Source organism: Syzygium oleosum, unplaced genomic scaffold (genome assembly GCF_021117445.2).
Source record: "Syzygium oleosum isolate NSW1041296 unplaced genomic scaffold, Sole_v2.1 Sole_v2.39, whole genome shotgun sequence".
NCBI lineage: Eukaryota > Viridiplantae > Streptophyta > Magnoliopsida > Myrtales > Myrtaceae > Syzygium > Syzygium oleosum.
Genome location: NW_026607523.1, coordinates 1,721,380 through 1,737,954, shown reverse-complemented (window position 1 = coordinate 1,737,954; position 16,575 = coordinate 1,721,380). Strand labels below are relative to the sequence as shown.

Here is a 16,575-nt window from a genome sequence, read left to right as displayed (position 1 = left end):
TCAGTAAAACGTAAACAAACTTCTTCCCTCATCTTTACTTACAAGCGCAAAGGAAGTTCACCCTTTTCTGGCATATAGAAGACGCGTAAACACGAAGCTAAAAGGAGGAATATCCAATTCTTCCGACTTGACATTACTGCAAAATAGCCGATCAACCTTCCTAGCTTTTTTAAGTATTGAGGTGCACAATGAAGCTCTAGGATGGGAAGTATTCCAACAGAGATAAGGTGGGACACAGATTTCCTCGGTCAAGGCCAAACCCAAAGAACATCTTCGGTTGAAATTCTTCCCTGAAAAGAAAACTTCACTCAGACAGATACGAATCGCAGAGTCATACTTTTTGTTTGAGAAGCACTCCAGGAAAGTAATGAAGTAAAAGAACCGACAGAGAAGGGCAAGACACAAAAAATACAGGCCTCAAATGCCTAAAAGGGAGGCGCAAACTGTCAATGAAGTTGATGCACAGCTATATCATCGATCGAAATGTCATTTTAAAGCTAAGCACGCAACTAACTTTATACAAACAAAAAGTTGGAAGGCTAGCGTATAAGGATGGTTTAGTAACTCAAGGATATGAGAAATCAATATCGATGACAAACGCAAACACGAAATGTCGATAATCCAGTGCTAGGGCAACAGAATAAACGATGACCGGCACAAAACTCTTTGCATTGAGTGGAGTATCTATAAGTTTGCTAATCGAATGCTATCGTCAGTGGAATGTGAACCCTTTCTTAATTGTCGGGCATCTAACAGGGATAACCCCAAGAGAGTTCTGGAATAAGGACTAACCACGAAGAAAAATATTAAACGGCTGTGTTTGCACATTTATAAATTAGGAGGTCGTTTCATGAGAATGATGCCATTCTTTCTCGAATGGCCTTTTTCTTCTCTCTCTATGTTTTTCTTTAGCTAAACCGGCGAAGCAAACGAGATGCGTGTTAAGAGATCAGGGAGCTTAAACGGCCTAATCCGTTTTAGAACCGGAAGGGAGTGAAATTAAGCCACGGGCTGATCGATCGTCGTTCAATTCCTTAAAGGGAAGAAAGAACTACTACAAGCAAAACATCGCTCAAAATCTCTAATTAGCGTAAGGTTAAGAAGATGTCATACCAGCCACCGCTGCGTAATTTCAAATGGCACACCACAAATTTCTGGAAGGAGTTCCTCACAAACATCGCAGACTCCAAGGGAAGAACTGGGATGTGAACAGGAATGCCGCCGCTTCATGGTTGTTTCTGCACATTAGCAGATGCCGGATGTTATCTTGCAATCAATCCTAGAGGAAAATAAAAGTGAAGCGGGGAAAGAGCATGGGTGACTGAAAACCCCCACTGGAAGCAAGGTTTATGCATGCGTTTGCAGAGCAAAGAGCACCCATCAGTTTTACCTCTTTGTTTAGGACCCAGAAACACGCGAGCATCACAAAACGTGGCAATCAAACTCGAGCTTACAGGCAAAAGCGCAACAGCGCAGAAAGAATCACACGTTCCTATAAACCCTAAAAGAGGCAAAGACGATTCAACCGAGCAAAAAACAGGCCCGTTCGTTAGAGTTCCTATTCATCAGACCTGAGATCTGGAATGAGGGAGAGGCTTACCAGCGCTGGAAGAGGTAGGAGGATCCTCGCGCACCTTCGAGATCCCCTTCCACTTCGCAGCCCTAGCATGCTCCTTCCAGATCCCCCTCTGATTCGAAGCCCCAGGGAGACGGTCCTTCTGCGAAGCCGTAGGAGGATCCTCCTGCTCCTGGTCATCGTTGAGGTTGACATCCTTTGAGATCCGAATCCGGTTCTTCGGAGCCATCTTCGACACGAACGCTGATCTTCGGAGGGCGAGAGAGAGAGAGAGAGAGAGAGAGAGATTAAGATTATCTGGCTTTGGTTTGGTTTGGTTTGCGTGCGAAAGAGAGAAATGCGGGAGGGAGAAGGATGAGAGTTGGCTTCGGAGTAAATAGAGGCGAAGGAAGGTCGTCTAGGGTTTACACCTCCTCAAGCGGTAACCGGTTTGGAGTAGCTTCACTTAATTTCACTTATGTTGGATTAAAGTTTCACAAAATTACACATAATCTTCTTTTGAAAATTTATGTTTATCAAGACTGCTTCTCTAGTCTTACACATTCCACTTATTTGAATGAAAATACTACTCTTTTTAGGATTCCAATAGTAATGATAATTATGAAATTGTAAAAGGACATATCGCTTCAAAGATGATAGATTATTGTCAGTTCATTTGCATTACGTATAACGATCGCTTTACTCTTACCGAACATAACCCGATTTCATATTATACAAGAGTCGAGTTCGTCAGGAACCAAATCTATTTAATTCGACTGGCTCGTTCGATCTATTTCTTTTTTTCCTTTGAGTAATTATTTGCTCTCTACGGTATATTATACTGCAATGATAGTTTATCCCGATTCTTCTCCCCATATTTATCCAATAGATTCTTTGTTTGTTTGTAAATACATCCCATTACTTATCATGCACAATAGACCCGAGTCAACTTTACGTGTAATTATAGATAGCATCACTTTCTTATTCTCGTTGAATTAATCTTACTATTTATTACTCTTTATTCCCATTGAGGTAATGTTTTAAAATTATATATTTGTTTCTCTTAATATTTCCTTAGTATATATTTCCTAATTCTGATCGGTCAATTTTACTGCTCATTGTCTAGAGATTTTCCTCCAGACCTTCACTTCTTCTTGAACTAGTGCTAAATTTTCATTTGGAAAACAAAAGACTCATTTCATTTAAAAGTTTAACGTACAAAACTCACTTTTAGACCGAGAAACTTAAGCTGGAGAAACATCGCAGAGAACAGATTGCACCACGTTCAGAACCAGGGAAAATCACCATCCAATAGCTGTTCAAAGCTCGGTCTTCCACCTGCTTCACCATCCTGATCTCATTCCAAGGATTTCTACACTGCTCACTTAGCACAAAATCCCTAGACATCTTGTAGAAAATGCTCGTCCAGCTCTTAGACGGACCCCTCGGAACCAATTCGCTCTCCGGCGACACAGCTTTCTTGCTCGCACTGGCAACGCCGACCTCCTCGAATATTTTGGATCTCGCTTGCCACAAGGCGTTGGTGACAGGCTAGAAGTACATGCCGGGCCACGAGCTGATCCGCTTTCGAATCGGCGATCCGGCGTCGATGGGTGGAGAACTCTCCTAGGGCGGAGCGGCGACGAAGGCCACTAGAAATGAATGATGACTAGCCCATGGCTTAATTTCACTCGCTTCCAGTTTTAGAACTAAATATGCCCTTTGAGCTTGTTAATCTCTTGCATGCGTCGCGTTTGTTTTGTAAATTTACCTAAGAACATCGAAAAAAAGGTTAATATGAGAAAGAATGGCATCATTATCATGAAACGGCCTCCTGAGCTATCCAATATTTTTCTTCATGATTAATCTTTATTTTAGAACTCTCTAGAGGTTATCAAAAAGGCAAAGAACGAAAAAAAAAGAAAATAAATCCAGAAAGTTTTAAAAATTGCAAAAATTGTCCACGTTAGCACCGGCCCGTCACGTAGAACGGAGAGCATCCACGTCAGCGATTTCCGGCCAAAATTGATCGAAATGACTAAATTGGCGAATTATCAAAAGGTTTATGACTCAATTGGTAAAATTGAAAGGTTTAAGACTGAATTAAAATCCGAACAATATGTTTAAGACTTTAATGGTGATCTGCTAAGCATGGACAAAATACACAACCAGAATTGGAAGCGCAAAACTTCATAGGGTTCGAGCAAGTGATAATGTATATCATCAGAAGCGTGATCTAGTTGTTATCAACCAAAAAACAATTGTAGGCTTTGATATATGTCATGCTAAAAGAGAGACATATGTCATCGAATACGGAGTACAAAAGTTATGTCTAAATTAAATCTATGTAAAACACGAAGTACAAAAAGGCCTGGTATATATTACTGCTCCAATTTGGCATCATCGCATGTATATGTACCCACCAAAATGCAAAGATTAGCTTCTAAATAAATCATTGCTCCACTTTTGGGACATGATCCAGACTCATTCAAGAAGAAAAAAGAAAAATGAGTCCCTGTCCTTCCCTCTCCCTCCTGCTCGTCTCCTTCCTCACCTCCCTCCACGCTGCATCTGCAGATGGCGGTGCCAACAGCGTAATCCACGAAACGTGCACGAAATGCGCCCATGAAGACCCCACCAACGTCAGCTACAAGTTCTGCGTCTTGTCACCCGAGTCGAACCTGAACAGCCACCTCGCCGACCTCCGGGGCCTCGGCCTCATCTCCATCAAGTTGCTGCGGCACAACGTGACCGACACGAGGTCTTGCACCAAGAAGCTTCTGAAGAGCGAGAAGATGCATCCGTTCATCAAACCATGCTTGCAAGATTGCTTGGAGCTGTACTCCGACGCGATCCCGACGCTTAAAAAGTCGATCAGACCCTACAAGTACAAGAAGCACTGGGACGTAAACATCGACTTGAGCTCAGTGATGGAATCCTCGACGACGTGCGAGGATGGGTTTGCAGAGAAAGTCGCGGCATCGCCGTTGGCCGAGAGGAACAAGGACGAGTTTCGGTTGTCGGCTTAGGCTCTCTCGATTGTTACGATACTCTCGCGTTCTCCCCATTAGTTAGGGTTGAACGTCGTGGCCTTGCATTGCTGTCGACTCCTGTATCGTCGTGTTTGGCATACTTGATCGTGCACTTGAATTCGTTTATTCGTTTGCTTATGAACTGGTATGATAATGCTGTGGTTTTCTTGCATGATTTATTGATTATATCGGAGTTCTTAGCGTTTCTCACTGCGGCCTATCAATTTTCTGTTTTCTCTTTCTCCTTGTGATTAATTGAATGATTTTGGAAGATGAAGGAGATCTGATGGGTGTCTGCGTGTCATCGTCTTCTCGCTGCTTTAAGGCTAAGTTCCATGATCAATGCTTTTCGTGTACTTCAGGTTGATGTTATTAATGAAGTTGCTTTGGAGAGTTAGTCTTTACTTTGCTTTGGAGAGTTAGTCTTTACTTACGTGTAGCATGATGTAATATATAGGATCCAGCACACTTTGTTGGTACCAGTTTGGGATTTTTTATGGTCAAAAAATTAATTTGGGGTAAATTTGTCTCATGTGTGCCGGTTTGGGATTTTTCGTGGTATTAACCGAAGAAAATATCATGTAAAAATTATATATACCATTTATTAGATGATTGAATGACGTAGAACCGTTTGTCTTATAAATAAATTGCGTTTACACTTATCAAACATTAAATGAAATTAATGAAACTACTAAAGATAGGGAAATTAGTTAAATCAGTAAACATCGTTAAAACTTACAGAACTGGTGAATACTATTTCTAACATGAAATGCATTAAATGATTTTTTTATGTAAACAAATCTCTGAACTTACAATGATCTAAAGTTTTTTTTTGCTAGAATGCAATGATCTAAAGTTAACATGCTGTGATAACATTAAAATTAAAACAGAAAAATGACGGCTTCATAAAAACGTGAATCTCGCGAAGAAATGATTTCACTAACCCTAGCAGTATCCGTGAAATCGTGTAAAGCGAAAGTGTATATAATAGATTCGCCCTCGACTTCTTTAATCAAAGATTTTGTCAAATTATATCTCGAGTTTGAAGCCGTGTACAAAATCCGATCCGAATGGATAATGTATATCAGTCCTAATTGCAGGTATTTATTTATTGTAGATAAATACCAAGGTCGGCTACCTCGGTGGGACTCCTAAGCAACAGAAGAAATCGCACAAGAAAATAAAAGTGAAAGGGGAAGGACGTTCTGCTGATTGGTCTTATCTGTTATAGCGGTCTCTATCTAGAAAAGAATTTGACCGTACGAAAGAAAGATAAGAGTTTTACATAAGTAAATTCATTGACATTCATCTTTCTTCTTCATCTTCGAAGAAGAGAGCCAATTTCGTGGAACATTTCAAAGTGACCAGGCCAGATTGTTCGAGCTGCACGAGCATTCATAGTTCTGGTTGGTTTTCTCGAACACAAAAGTCATATGACAGAGGAAAAAACTTACGGTTAGGGTTTGCATTCTCTTCAGTTTTTTGTGATCTGTTTCGCTTAACAAAGAAGATTAAACATCGGTGTTGCTCACCGTTCATGCTCGTTCCATATTGCAGAGGAGTTGTTCCCATCAAGATCGGCCTTTCCACCTCCTCCATCGAAACCCTCCCACCAACAAATAACCACAGCAAGAAAATCAAGAAAATGCACAACTCTTCCCCAACAAACGATGTTCCAGAGTCCAGCAGCGCCGGATCATCCTCCCCGCAAGAATCTTCGGACCCAAACAACCAAGCTCAGATGAAGAACACCTTGTAATGCTGTGACCTCCTCCCGAGCAAAGCTGTTGAAGGCGCGGAGAGGGCCCCGAACATTCCCCACGAGGTCGAACGCGACCAGGTGGAGATGGGGGATGAAGATTCGCTCCCCCGGTCTGACTCTCACGACCACCCGACCCTCTATAAGGTCATCGATGAGTTCGATCTTGGGATGGAGAAGCTGCCGGTCAGGGACCGCGTAGCCTTTGATAACATGTTCCGTCACTGGCCAACGTCCGTCGTGCAAAACATACAGGCAGACCATAGGCACTACGTGATGATACGCGACGACACAGAATGTAATCATGGCGGCAGGTGTGGCAACAACAATTGCGCGAATTGGCCTTTGTATTTCCGCGGCTTGAATGTATACTTCGCCAAGTGTCACAGGACCGGCCATTACTTTCTCGATTTGAGTGATGTGTTCCTGGCGAGACAAATCAAGGTTGGCGATATCATTCTTTGGAGGTGGGACACTCCAAATGGATGCATCATTATGGAGGTTGTGAGCGTCGGGACCTAACGAAGCACATTGCATGCATGGATGTGCAATCTTTTAGTGAAAAGAAAACCAGAATGTTATGAATTGAGATTTACAGAATTAGGGAGAGATTTACGGAAGCGATTGGATTTCTTTCCTTGTCTTTTCTCTTTTAAACATTTCTCTTCTGGATGATGTGAAGCATCAGGCATGGTGTAGGGCAAGTTCACGTGACATGTGAGTTTGGTATAACGCCTGTATTGAAGTACTTTTGTGTTGAGGTTGACTGGTTTGAAATAGCTGCACTTTGAGTCATCACTAGGGTAAAAAGTAGAGGGGTTATGAAGAAAATTGTTCAAAAATAGAGCGGTTTCAATGTAAGATTTATATTTGCATCAGGGATTTGACAACTTTTACGACTAGGGGACGAATTGGATGGATTTAGCTTACCCTCCTTGAATAGACTCGCAGTATCTCTTTCAAAATTCATCGAGTATAATCATCCAATTAATTCACGTTCAGAACTCTAATTGCCATATTGAACAAAACGTTAAATCCGACCAAGCCCTCTATAGCCACTCGACCTCTAGCCATTAACCATGACTCTGGCCGCCTCTCTCTCTCACTCACATCAATATATGATTTCTAAACATAATTTCCTTAATTATGTCACTATGTGGGAAATAAGCCATAGTAAGGACATGGAGACTTTTGGGTTCTGTTGATTATTTTTTTCGTCCTTAGACATATATTCGAAGGAGCATAAGGGCTTGTTTTGGCCCTTGCGAAATTTCTGTGAACATGCTAGTGAATAGGTCCGATTGGAAATTTGTTTATAGATGGAACAAGGAAACTGTTTCCAGTTTTAAAGTTTGAAGAATGATATTGGTATTATTGTTTTTGCTTTTTTTAAAGCTAAAAACATGGTTATCCCAAGTTAAAACACTTTTTAAAAATATACACTCGAGTCTATCTCTTGAACTCGAACTTATCCCAATAACCCTGTCTAGATCAAATTCGTGCCACTAAATCAACAGAGTAGCGATTTGATTCGAGTACACTAAATAATTTCATTCATTTCACGACTTCCATGCCGTGTAAGGTGTTACGCTAAATTAATTTAGGAAGTTACTTTCGACGAAGGAAGGCAACGTTATGACCATCCAGCTATGTGTGCTCTTTTTGTGTATTCTGGGACGACAAACGAATTACCAATTTTGTCAAATGTCAACAAGAACCTTGGGCGCAGAAAACAATTCGACCGCGAGACGAATGCGCCCACATACGTCCTCGTTTTAAAAGTCCACGAAATGATATTGAAAAAACATCTTTATTTATGCATGCTTCCGTCCCGCGCATGGCACGTTTCCAACACGAACATAATCTCAACGGCGAACACGTAGCACAAACTCGTCCGCCACCATTACCTTGACGGCAAACTTAACAACTCGACACCAGAACAAGGGCAAAACAAACGTCGCCGATTCAAAACTGTCGCCGGCCGGTGACCGACACAACCTAAACAACACCACAGAACTCGATTTGAAAAACACGAGAACAAAGAAAATTCACATTGCTTATAGAGGGTCCGTCCCCAACAAGTGCGCGATGTCATGGAAGTGGTCGTCTACGTTCCAACCGGAGGGACCCGTACCCGTACCTATACCCGGCCCGAATCCTAACCCGAAAACCTCACCTGGGTTCTTGAACACATCCTGGAATTCGTCCTTGAAGATCGTCTCTCTCCGAAGCTCGCGTACTCGTCAAACAAACTTGTAGCCGAGCTCCGGAAGTCAAAGAAATCGTGCGGGAACAAGCTCTCGAAACTCGTGGAGTGGTCCGACTCATCGCCACGCGCCTCCTCTTTCGCCATGTCGCCGGCTCTCTCCTGCGACTCGTCGGCGTCATCCGGGAGGCACCGACGCTAGCAAGCGGCCCTGGCCGAGGCCCCTCCCCGGCGGCATCGGAGGGACTTCGCGGCCATCAACGACGGTGGGAAAGGGGAAGGAAAAAGAAACGAGTGGCTTCTGCAAGAAAAGGGAAGCGGAAATGAGTATCAATCAATCGAGCCACACCAAACTAGGCCAAGCAAAGGCTCGTCTCAATCTGTTGAGTCGACGAAGGCTTTGCCACTTCGGGTGATTCCTATCTCGCCGTAGAAACGGTGGTTCTTTTCTGGGATTTTTGTGTAAGACTAAAACTGAAGGATTCTAATCATGCATTGAAGAACAAATTTTAGGCACAATTAGAATCAAATGCGGAAAACAGGATCGAAAATAAACTGACTTCCAGCCATTGTTCAACTTTACATTCGTCGGAAATCCACGGTAGTTCAACGTTAATTTGACAGCGATTACGGGCGCACTCTACTAACCCAATCCCCTCGCGTACTGATGGTGTATTACCGAATGAGAGGGTTTTCGTTAGACCTTGTGTCTGCCCTTATGGAATGAACGTTCGTCTTTATAAACCGCTTCCCATCAAGGCGGTTACCGAAGAGGGCGGTTGTCACCGAAGGGGTACGAAGCGTGGAAAAACCGTATGTGGATAACCGTCACTTAAAAGAGAAAACGTGGGTCAAACCCAATGGATAAGTTTTTATTTCAAAAACTATATCCCTAAATGTGGAATCACATTATAAATATAACATTCTCCCACTTGATCCCAACATTTTCATCATACGGATTACCCAACCAAATCCACGAAAACCTTATGCTTAAGAAAAGAAACAAGACACATGAATCATGGCGACATGTCCTCTAAGAACGAGTAATATCTTCCATGTATTACAATGCATCTTATTCCTTTAATGTTAGCCCATGTGTGACAACACATCTTAATGAATAAACCCTATGTTTATTCCAGAACCAAGGATAATTGTTATTCTCTAAACAACTGAATGTGTACACCAGAAATTGAGAATAACATTACAATTGAATAAGAGTTTCAAACAACAAAAGTCATCCGTACGACAATAAATCACATTATGGGAACTATTCCCATACTAGCCACATGATCCTTATACTTCATTGGTGGCATGCCTTTGGTTAAAGGATAAGCTATCATCAATTCAGTGCGAACGTGTTCAATGACCACTTTATTCTCCTTAACATGTTCCTTTATGGCTAAATACTTAATGTCGATGTGCTTACTTCGACTGCCACTTCTAGCATTTTTAGCCGTAAAAACCGCAGCTGAATTGTCACAATATATTCTTAATGGCCTAGAAATAGAATCAACAATTCTAAGCCCTGAAATGAAACTCTTCAACCATACACCATGCGAGGTAGCCTCAAAACAAGAAACGAACTCAGCCTCCATAGTGGAAGTAGCAGTCAAAGTCTGCTTCGCACTCCTCCATGACACGGCTCCGCCAGCTAACATAAAAATGTATCCTGATGTTGATTTTAGAGAATCAACGCAACCAGCGTAATCCGCATCCGAATAATCAACTACTTCCAAGTTGTCAGTTCGTCTATACATAAGCATGTAGCCTTTAGTACCTTGAAGGTATCTCATCACTTTCTTTGCAGCTTTCCAATGGTCTATTCCTGGATTACTCTGATATCTTCCCAACATTCCCACAGCAAAAGCGATGTCAGGTCGAGTGCAAACCTGAGCATACATCAAGCTTCCGACAGCAGAAGCATATGGGATGTTCTTCATTTGTTCCCTTTCTAGATCGTTCTTCGGGCACTGGTTCAAATTGAACCTATCACCCTTCACAATGGGTGCTATACTTGGTGAACAATCTTTCATCCGAAATCTCTCCAAGACCTTATTGATATAGATTTCTTGAGATAGTCCTAAAACTCCTCGAGTTCTATCTCTATGGATCTTAATGCCAATGACATAAGATGCCTCACCCATATCCTTCATGTCAAAACTCTTAGAAAGGAATTGTTTCACCTCGTGCAACAACCTCTTATCATTGGTTGCAAGTAGAATATCATCCACATTTAGCACAAGAAAACAAATTTTGCTCCCACTGACCTTCTGGTATACGCATTGATCCATGATATTCTCTACAAAATCGAATGAAGAGATGACATCATGGAACCTTAAGTACCATTGACGGGATGCTTGTTTCAAGCCATATATAGATTTCTTAAGCTTGCATACCAATTGCTCACCTTTACTAGAGGAGAATCCTTCAGGTTGTTTCATGTATACCTCCTCCTCTAGTTCCCCATTGAGGAACGCCGTTTCACATCCATTTGATGTAATTCCATATCAAAATGGGCAACCAAGGCCAAAACAATACGAAGAGAAACTTTCTTAGATACAGGAGAAAAGGTCTCCGTGTAATCGATTCCTTCTTTTTGAGTGAATCCTTTGGCAACGAGTCTAGCTTTATATCTCTCAATGTTGCCCAACGAGTCCTTCTTAGTTTTGAAGACCCATTTACAACCAATGGCTTTTGCACCATTAGGCAACTCAACCAAATCCCAGACTTTATTTGATGTCATAGAACTCATCTCATCCTTCATGGCATTGTACCACAAATTGGATTTATTACTACTCATGGCTTGTGAAAACGTTTCAGGATCATTCTCAGCTCCAATATTATAGTCAGACTCTTGTAGATACACAATATAATCACTAGGAATTGCTGATTTCCTCATTCTAGTAGATCTTCTTAATGTTGTATCAACGTTCTCTGGAGGAGCGTGTTGTTCAACTGGTTGTTCAACAGCTTCTGGTAATTGTTGAACAACTAGATCTACCGGATCATTATCAGCAAGTTGTGGAACTTCAATAGTTGGTTGTTCAATAGCCGGCTAAACTGAAGGGGCGTTATGAATAACAACCAACCTAATACTTGAAGTGGAAGGTTGAGTATCTGAATGATCTTTCTCAGGAACAATGTCCTTCAATCGATCACTCCCACTAATCAAGTCACTCTCAAGAAACTTAGCATTTCTTAATTCCACAATCCTAGTAGTATGAGATGGACAATAAAACCCGAATCCCTTGGATTTTTCGGCATATCCAATGAAATACCCACTTACAGTGTAACATTCCGAATTTCGGCCCATTTTTGGGATTTATAAAACGTGTAATTCGTCAATGTGCTTATAGTTAAATCTCGTCCGGGAACTGATCACTCCCGGTTATTGTTTTAAATTTGAGATTTTGCTAGAATCGCATTCGATCGAATTTTGCCGTTATTTAGAGCCCAAACTTTGGTGTCGAATTTCTCAGAGTTTCGGGACGAATTTAATTGGACGGTGTCGATATTATTGTGGTCGGCCTCGAGATTGCTCGACATATGTGAAAAGTGAATTTTTGACCGGGTGCGAATTTGGACTAGTAGACCTCCCTCTTGGTAATTTGATTTAATTAATTTGGCCTTTGTCCCTTATTATATTCTAGGATTAATTTGGACCTTTAGATCGTTTTCAGTTTTAAATATGGGCCATCGAATCGCAATTATTATTTGAATCTTTATTTATTTATTTCGCGTCTCTCTCTCTCTCTGGTCACTTTTCCCCTATGCACGTTTGTCCCCCCATCCGTCAGACCTTCTCTCTCTCGTCTCTCTTCTTCTCTCTCCTTTCTTTCTCTCTCCTTTCTTCTTCTTCTTCCTTCTTTCTTTCGCATTTGGTTCTGCTCTTGCTTCTGCTTCTTCTCCTTACTGCCCGACGCCGATCGCCTGAGCTCGCCTGGCCGCCGTGCGTCGCCGCCGTTGCCAACTAGCTCGACCGCCGTGCCGCCGTCCGCCAACCGCCGCCCCCGACTGGCTGGTCTCCCCCTATGTTCCAGATTTCGCTTCCCGACCCCTTCTGGCGCGTGTCTTCCACCGCGCCGTCATCCGCCGCCGTGCGCCTCACCGCCCGTCTGGCCGGTGTTCCCGTCGACCCGGAGCCACCGTCCGTGCCGCCGATCGTCCGAGCCTACCGTCCCCGTTACTCTCTTCCCTTCTCTCTCTCTCCCTCCGACTCGGGCCAGATCTGGCCGTGCCGACGCTGCTCCCCGCCGTGAGCCGCCCGGCCAGCCGTTGCCGCCTCAGTCACCGACCGCCACCCCACTGCCTGGCCGGTCACCCGACACCACCCCCTCCCCTGTTCTGGCCACCGCTCCCATTCCCTGCTCTGCCCTCACCGCCCCTGTTCCCGTCGCCGCCGTGGGCCGCCGCTCGAACGCCGGAGTTGCTGCTGTACTGGCGAGGCCCCGGTTCTCCCTTGATGCCACCGAGCTACTGCCGCCTCAGCCGGACCTCCTTGCCGCCCGGCTGTGGCCGAGAGCCTCGCCAATCGCCGCCACCGCCGCCGTTCCGACGACTTCCCCGCTGTCCAGCCTCATTTTATTGCTCAAATCGATGTAAGCGATTCCCTAAATCTTGTCTAGGACATTGGGTACTAGTAGACTTATTTAGGGACTAATTAGTGTGGTTTGAGGGTTGTTTGAGGACTGATTGAGTTGCTAGAGTTGCGGATTGATTATGGCTGGAATTTAAATTGTTTATGGCTGATTCGGTGATAGATTATGGCGGGCCTCGATGGTTGGTTTGGTGGAGTGACATCGGTTGGATTATCGAGTGAAATGTGTGTTAAATCATGTTGGAATGGTGAGTTATGTTTCGGTTGAGCGTTGCTAGATGTGTGGGTTGATTTGGTGCCCGAATCGCATATGTCGATGGTTATTTTGATGGCTGGATTTTAGCGGGATGAAGAAGTGACGTTGGTTGGGTTATTGAATGAAATGCGGATTAATATGTGTCGGAGTGGCGAGTCGTGTCGCGATGAATTAATGCCGGGTTAGTAGGTTGAATTGACACACGATTAGTGTATAATATTCGGTGTTTCTATGGCTGGTTGTTGTTGCCTTGAGATGACCGGTTGTGAGTGCGCATTTGTATCTTTAGTTGTTAGAATCTCGGTTGTTTGATGTGCTAGGTGTGGCTGATTTTGTGGCGGGTTATGGCTGATTTTATGACTTATCTGATGGTGGAAATCTATGTCAAGAGCATTGGTTGTTTATGTGTGATTCAATGCTCGATTGGCTGTCATTCGCGTTGGTCACTTGTGATTGGGTTGACGCACTCTATGTGAGCTTGAATTGCAGTGATAGATGTGGTGCTTGTGTTAGCTTGACATGTGACTGACACTTGGTTCGAGTGAATTGTATGGCGTGTGTGGTTGCTTGAACAAGCCCGGATTGATCGGAGGGCTGCCAACCTGTAGGGTGTTGACCCGGGTTGTAAGAAAGGACCTGTAGGGTGTTGACCCGGGTCGTGAGAATGGTCCTGGAGCGTGTTGACGCGGGACAAAGCCCGGATTGATCGGAGGGCTGCCAGCCTGGAGCGTGTTGACGCGGGTGGCGAGAAAGGACCTGTGGGGTGTTGACCCGGGTCATGAAAAAGTTAGATGAATGCGCATGTGTATTGTACCTAATGGAATTGGTGAATGTACGTGTGAATGACGTTCGAGTGATTGTGATATGTACGTGAAGTGTTATTGTATTATAGTGATTTGACTAATGTGTAGAGCTAGCGTGTGATTTGAGGCAAGGTAAGTACATTATATGAAATTTGCTATGTGAATAATTAGATTGCATTTTTAGACTCGTTTGGGTACGCATTGGCCTATGTGGGGTTTATGTTGTCTGCTTATTGAGATGTATTCTCACGGTTATTATATAACCACTTTCAGATCCGTGACCGTGATCAACTTAGAGATGCCGCCAGAGTACTACAGGGATTGAAGGATAGATCAATTTACCCTGTCTTTTGAGTATATTTTTGTAGAAGAAATAAGCTTGTCAACCACCGCCCCCTTTTGATAAATGTGGTTTTGAAGCTAGTGACCTAGATTTAATGTTGTAAGTGACTGTCAGTTTTATGATATGCGTCTGTTGATTTGTGCCTATGCTATCCCGTTGTCATTGTCTATTGTCTGGGTTGTTTCTATTTCGCTTCCGCTTGCCTTTATTGTTGGGTGTTTCGTTTGGGTCGGCGACGCGTCCTGGGACGTCGCGTTCAATGATCGACCATCGAGGGGTGTCGCGAGCCCGTTGGGGTTCGGGGCGTGACATACAGTCCTTGGGTCCAACTTCTTTTCCTGTGGATTATAGACTCTTACTTCAGATGAGCATCCCCAAATGCGTACATGTCGCAAACTTGGTTTCCAACCTTTGAATAACTCAAAAGGCGTCTTTGGGACAGCCTTGGTTAGAACTCGATTTAATATGTACACTGCCGTCTTAAGAGCTTCAGTCCACAAGGACTTAGGAAGTTTGGAGGTACTAAGCATACTCCGCACCATGTCCAATAAAGTTCGGTTTCTTCTTTCTGCTACGCCATTTTGGTCCGGAGAACCTGGCATAGTGTATTGGGCAACTATCCCATTCTCTTGAAGAAACTTTGCAAACGGACCAGGTGCTTGTCCATCTTCAGTGTATCTACCATAAAATTCTCCACCTCTATCTGATCTCACGATCTTAATTTGCTTGCCGCATTGTTTCTCTACTTCCGCCTTAAAAACCTTAAAGGCATCCAACGCTTCATGCTTATTATGAAGCAAGTAGAGATACATGTAACGTGAGTAATCATCAATGAAGGAGATAAAGTATTTCTGACCATACGAGTCCATATCAGGACTACAAATGTCCGTATGTATGATTTCTAATATGTCTGTACTCCTCTTGGCACCTTTCTTTGTCTTGTTGGTCTGCTTTCCCTTTATGCAGTCCACGCAAATATCATAATCAGTAAAATCCAAAGTACCGAGTACTCCATCATTTACTAATCGCTTAATTTTATCTATGGAGATATGTCCCAATCTCCGGTGCCACAACATAGAGGAATCTTCATTCACAACATTTCGTTTTATACCAGCATTAACATGAACATGTATCGCATTATAATAGGCATTGTCTTGTAAATTAATTCGAAAAAGACCATCAGACAAAATACCACTCCCAACAATTTCAGATTTAAACAATAAACTGAAGTTTGAATCTGAAAAGTTAAAAGAGTAACCCAAAGGTACAAGTCTTGAAACTGAAATTAAGTTTCTAGAGAAACTTGGAACATAAAAGGTCCTTTCCAAATTCAAAACAAAGCCACTATTGAGAACTAATCTACATGTCCCAATAGCTTCTACAGGCGAACGCATCTTGTTTCCCGAATAGATGCTTTGTTCATTTCCCACTGGCTTCCTGTGGTTTTGAAAACCCTGCAAGGAATTCGAAATATGGATTATAGAACCAGAATCAATCCACCAAGTGTTGTGACTCACATCAGCCATATTAGATTCATAACAAACATAGGAGGTTGGATTACCTTTCTTCTTGAGCCAAGCCTTAAATCTGACGCAATCCTTCTTCATATGCCCCTTCTTTCTACAAAAGAAACATTTGGATTCCTTCTTAATGTCAGCTTGGGGAGGTATTTTACCTTTCCCCTTCTGCTTGCCGTGACCCTTATTCCTTTCTTGTGTTGCCAAATGAGCACTTTCTCCCAATTCCATAATCAGCCTCTCTTCCTATTGAACACACATGGTCATAAGTTCATTAATTGACCATTTATTCTTATGTGTGTTGTAGGAGATCTTGAAAGGTGCATACTGTTGTGGGAGAGTGTTCAGAATGTAGTACACAAGAAATGATTCAGATATCTCAACCTCAAGGTTTTTCGGTTGAGCTGCAATATCCCTCATCTTCATGATGTGCTCACGCACACCTCTAACACTTGTGAGCTTTAGAGATAAAAACTTCATTATCAGGGTCATGGCATGTGCCTTTTC

At 43.0% G+C, this 16,575-nt stretch overlaps 1 protein-coding gene and 1 long non-coding RNA gene across 2 annotated transcripts; one reads left to right on the top strand and one right to left on the bottom strand.

Annotated features, from left to right (window-relative positions):
• Positions 1-1,222, bottom strand: LOC130135944 (uncharacterized). The gene is made up of 2 exons (XR_008815083.1): positions 1,114-1,222; positions 1-285 (listed from the first exon to the last, which is right to left on the bottom strand). It is a non-coding gene; the product is annotated as an uncharacterized LOC130135944 (long non-coding RNA).
• A 2,804-nt stretch (positions 1,223-4,026) lies between these two features.
• Positions 4,027-4,860, top strand: LOC115691956 (putative invertase inhibitor). Its single transcript, XM_030618708.2, has one exon. It carries the CDS (start codon positions 4,063-4,065, stop codon positions 4,582-4,584), a length of 522 nt encoding a protein of 173 aa, XP_030474568.2. The 5' UTR covers positions 4,027-4,062; the 3' UTR covers positions 4,585-4,860.
• Positions 4,861-16,575: the final 11,715 nt, after the last annotated feature.

Excerpts from the sequence above, each read along its gene's own strand:
- LOC115691956 (XM_030618708.2), top strand. The coding sequence starts at position 4,063 with ATGAGTCCCTGTCCTTCCCTCTCCCTCCTGCTCGTCTCCTTCCTCACC.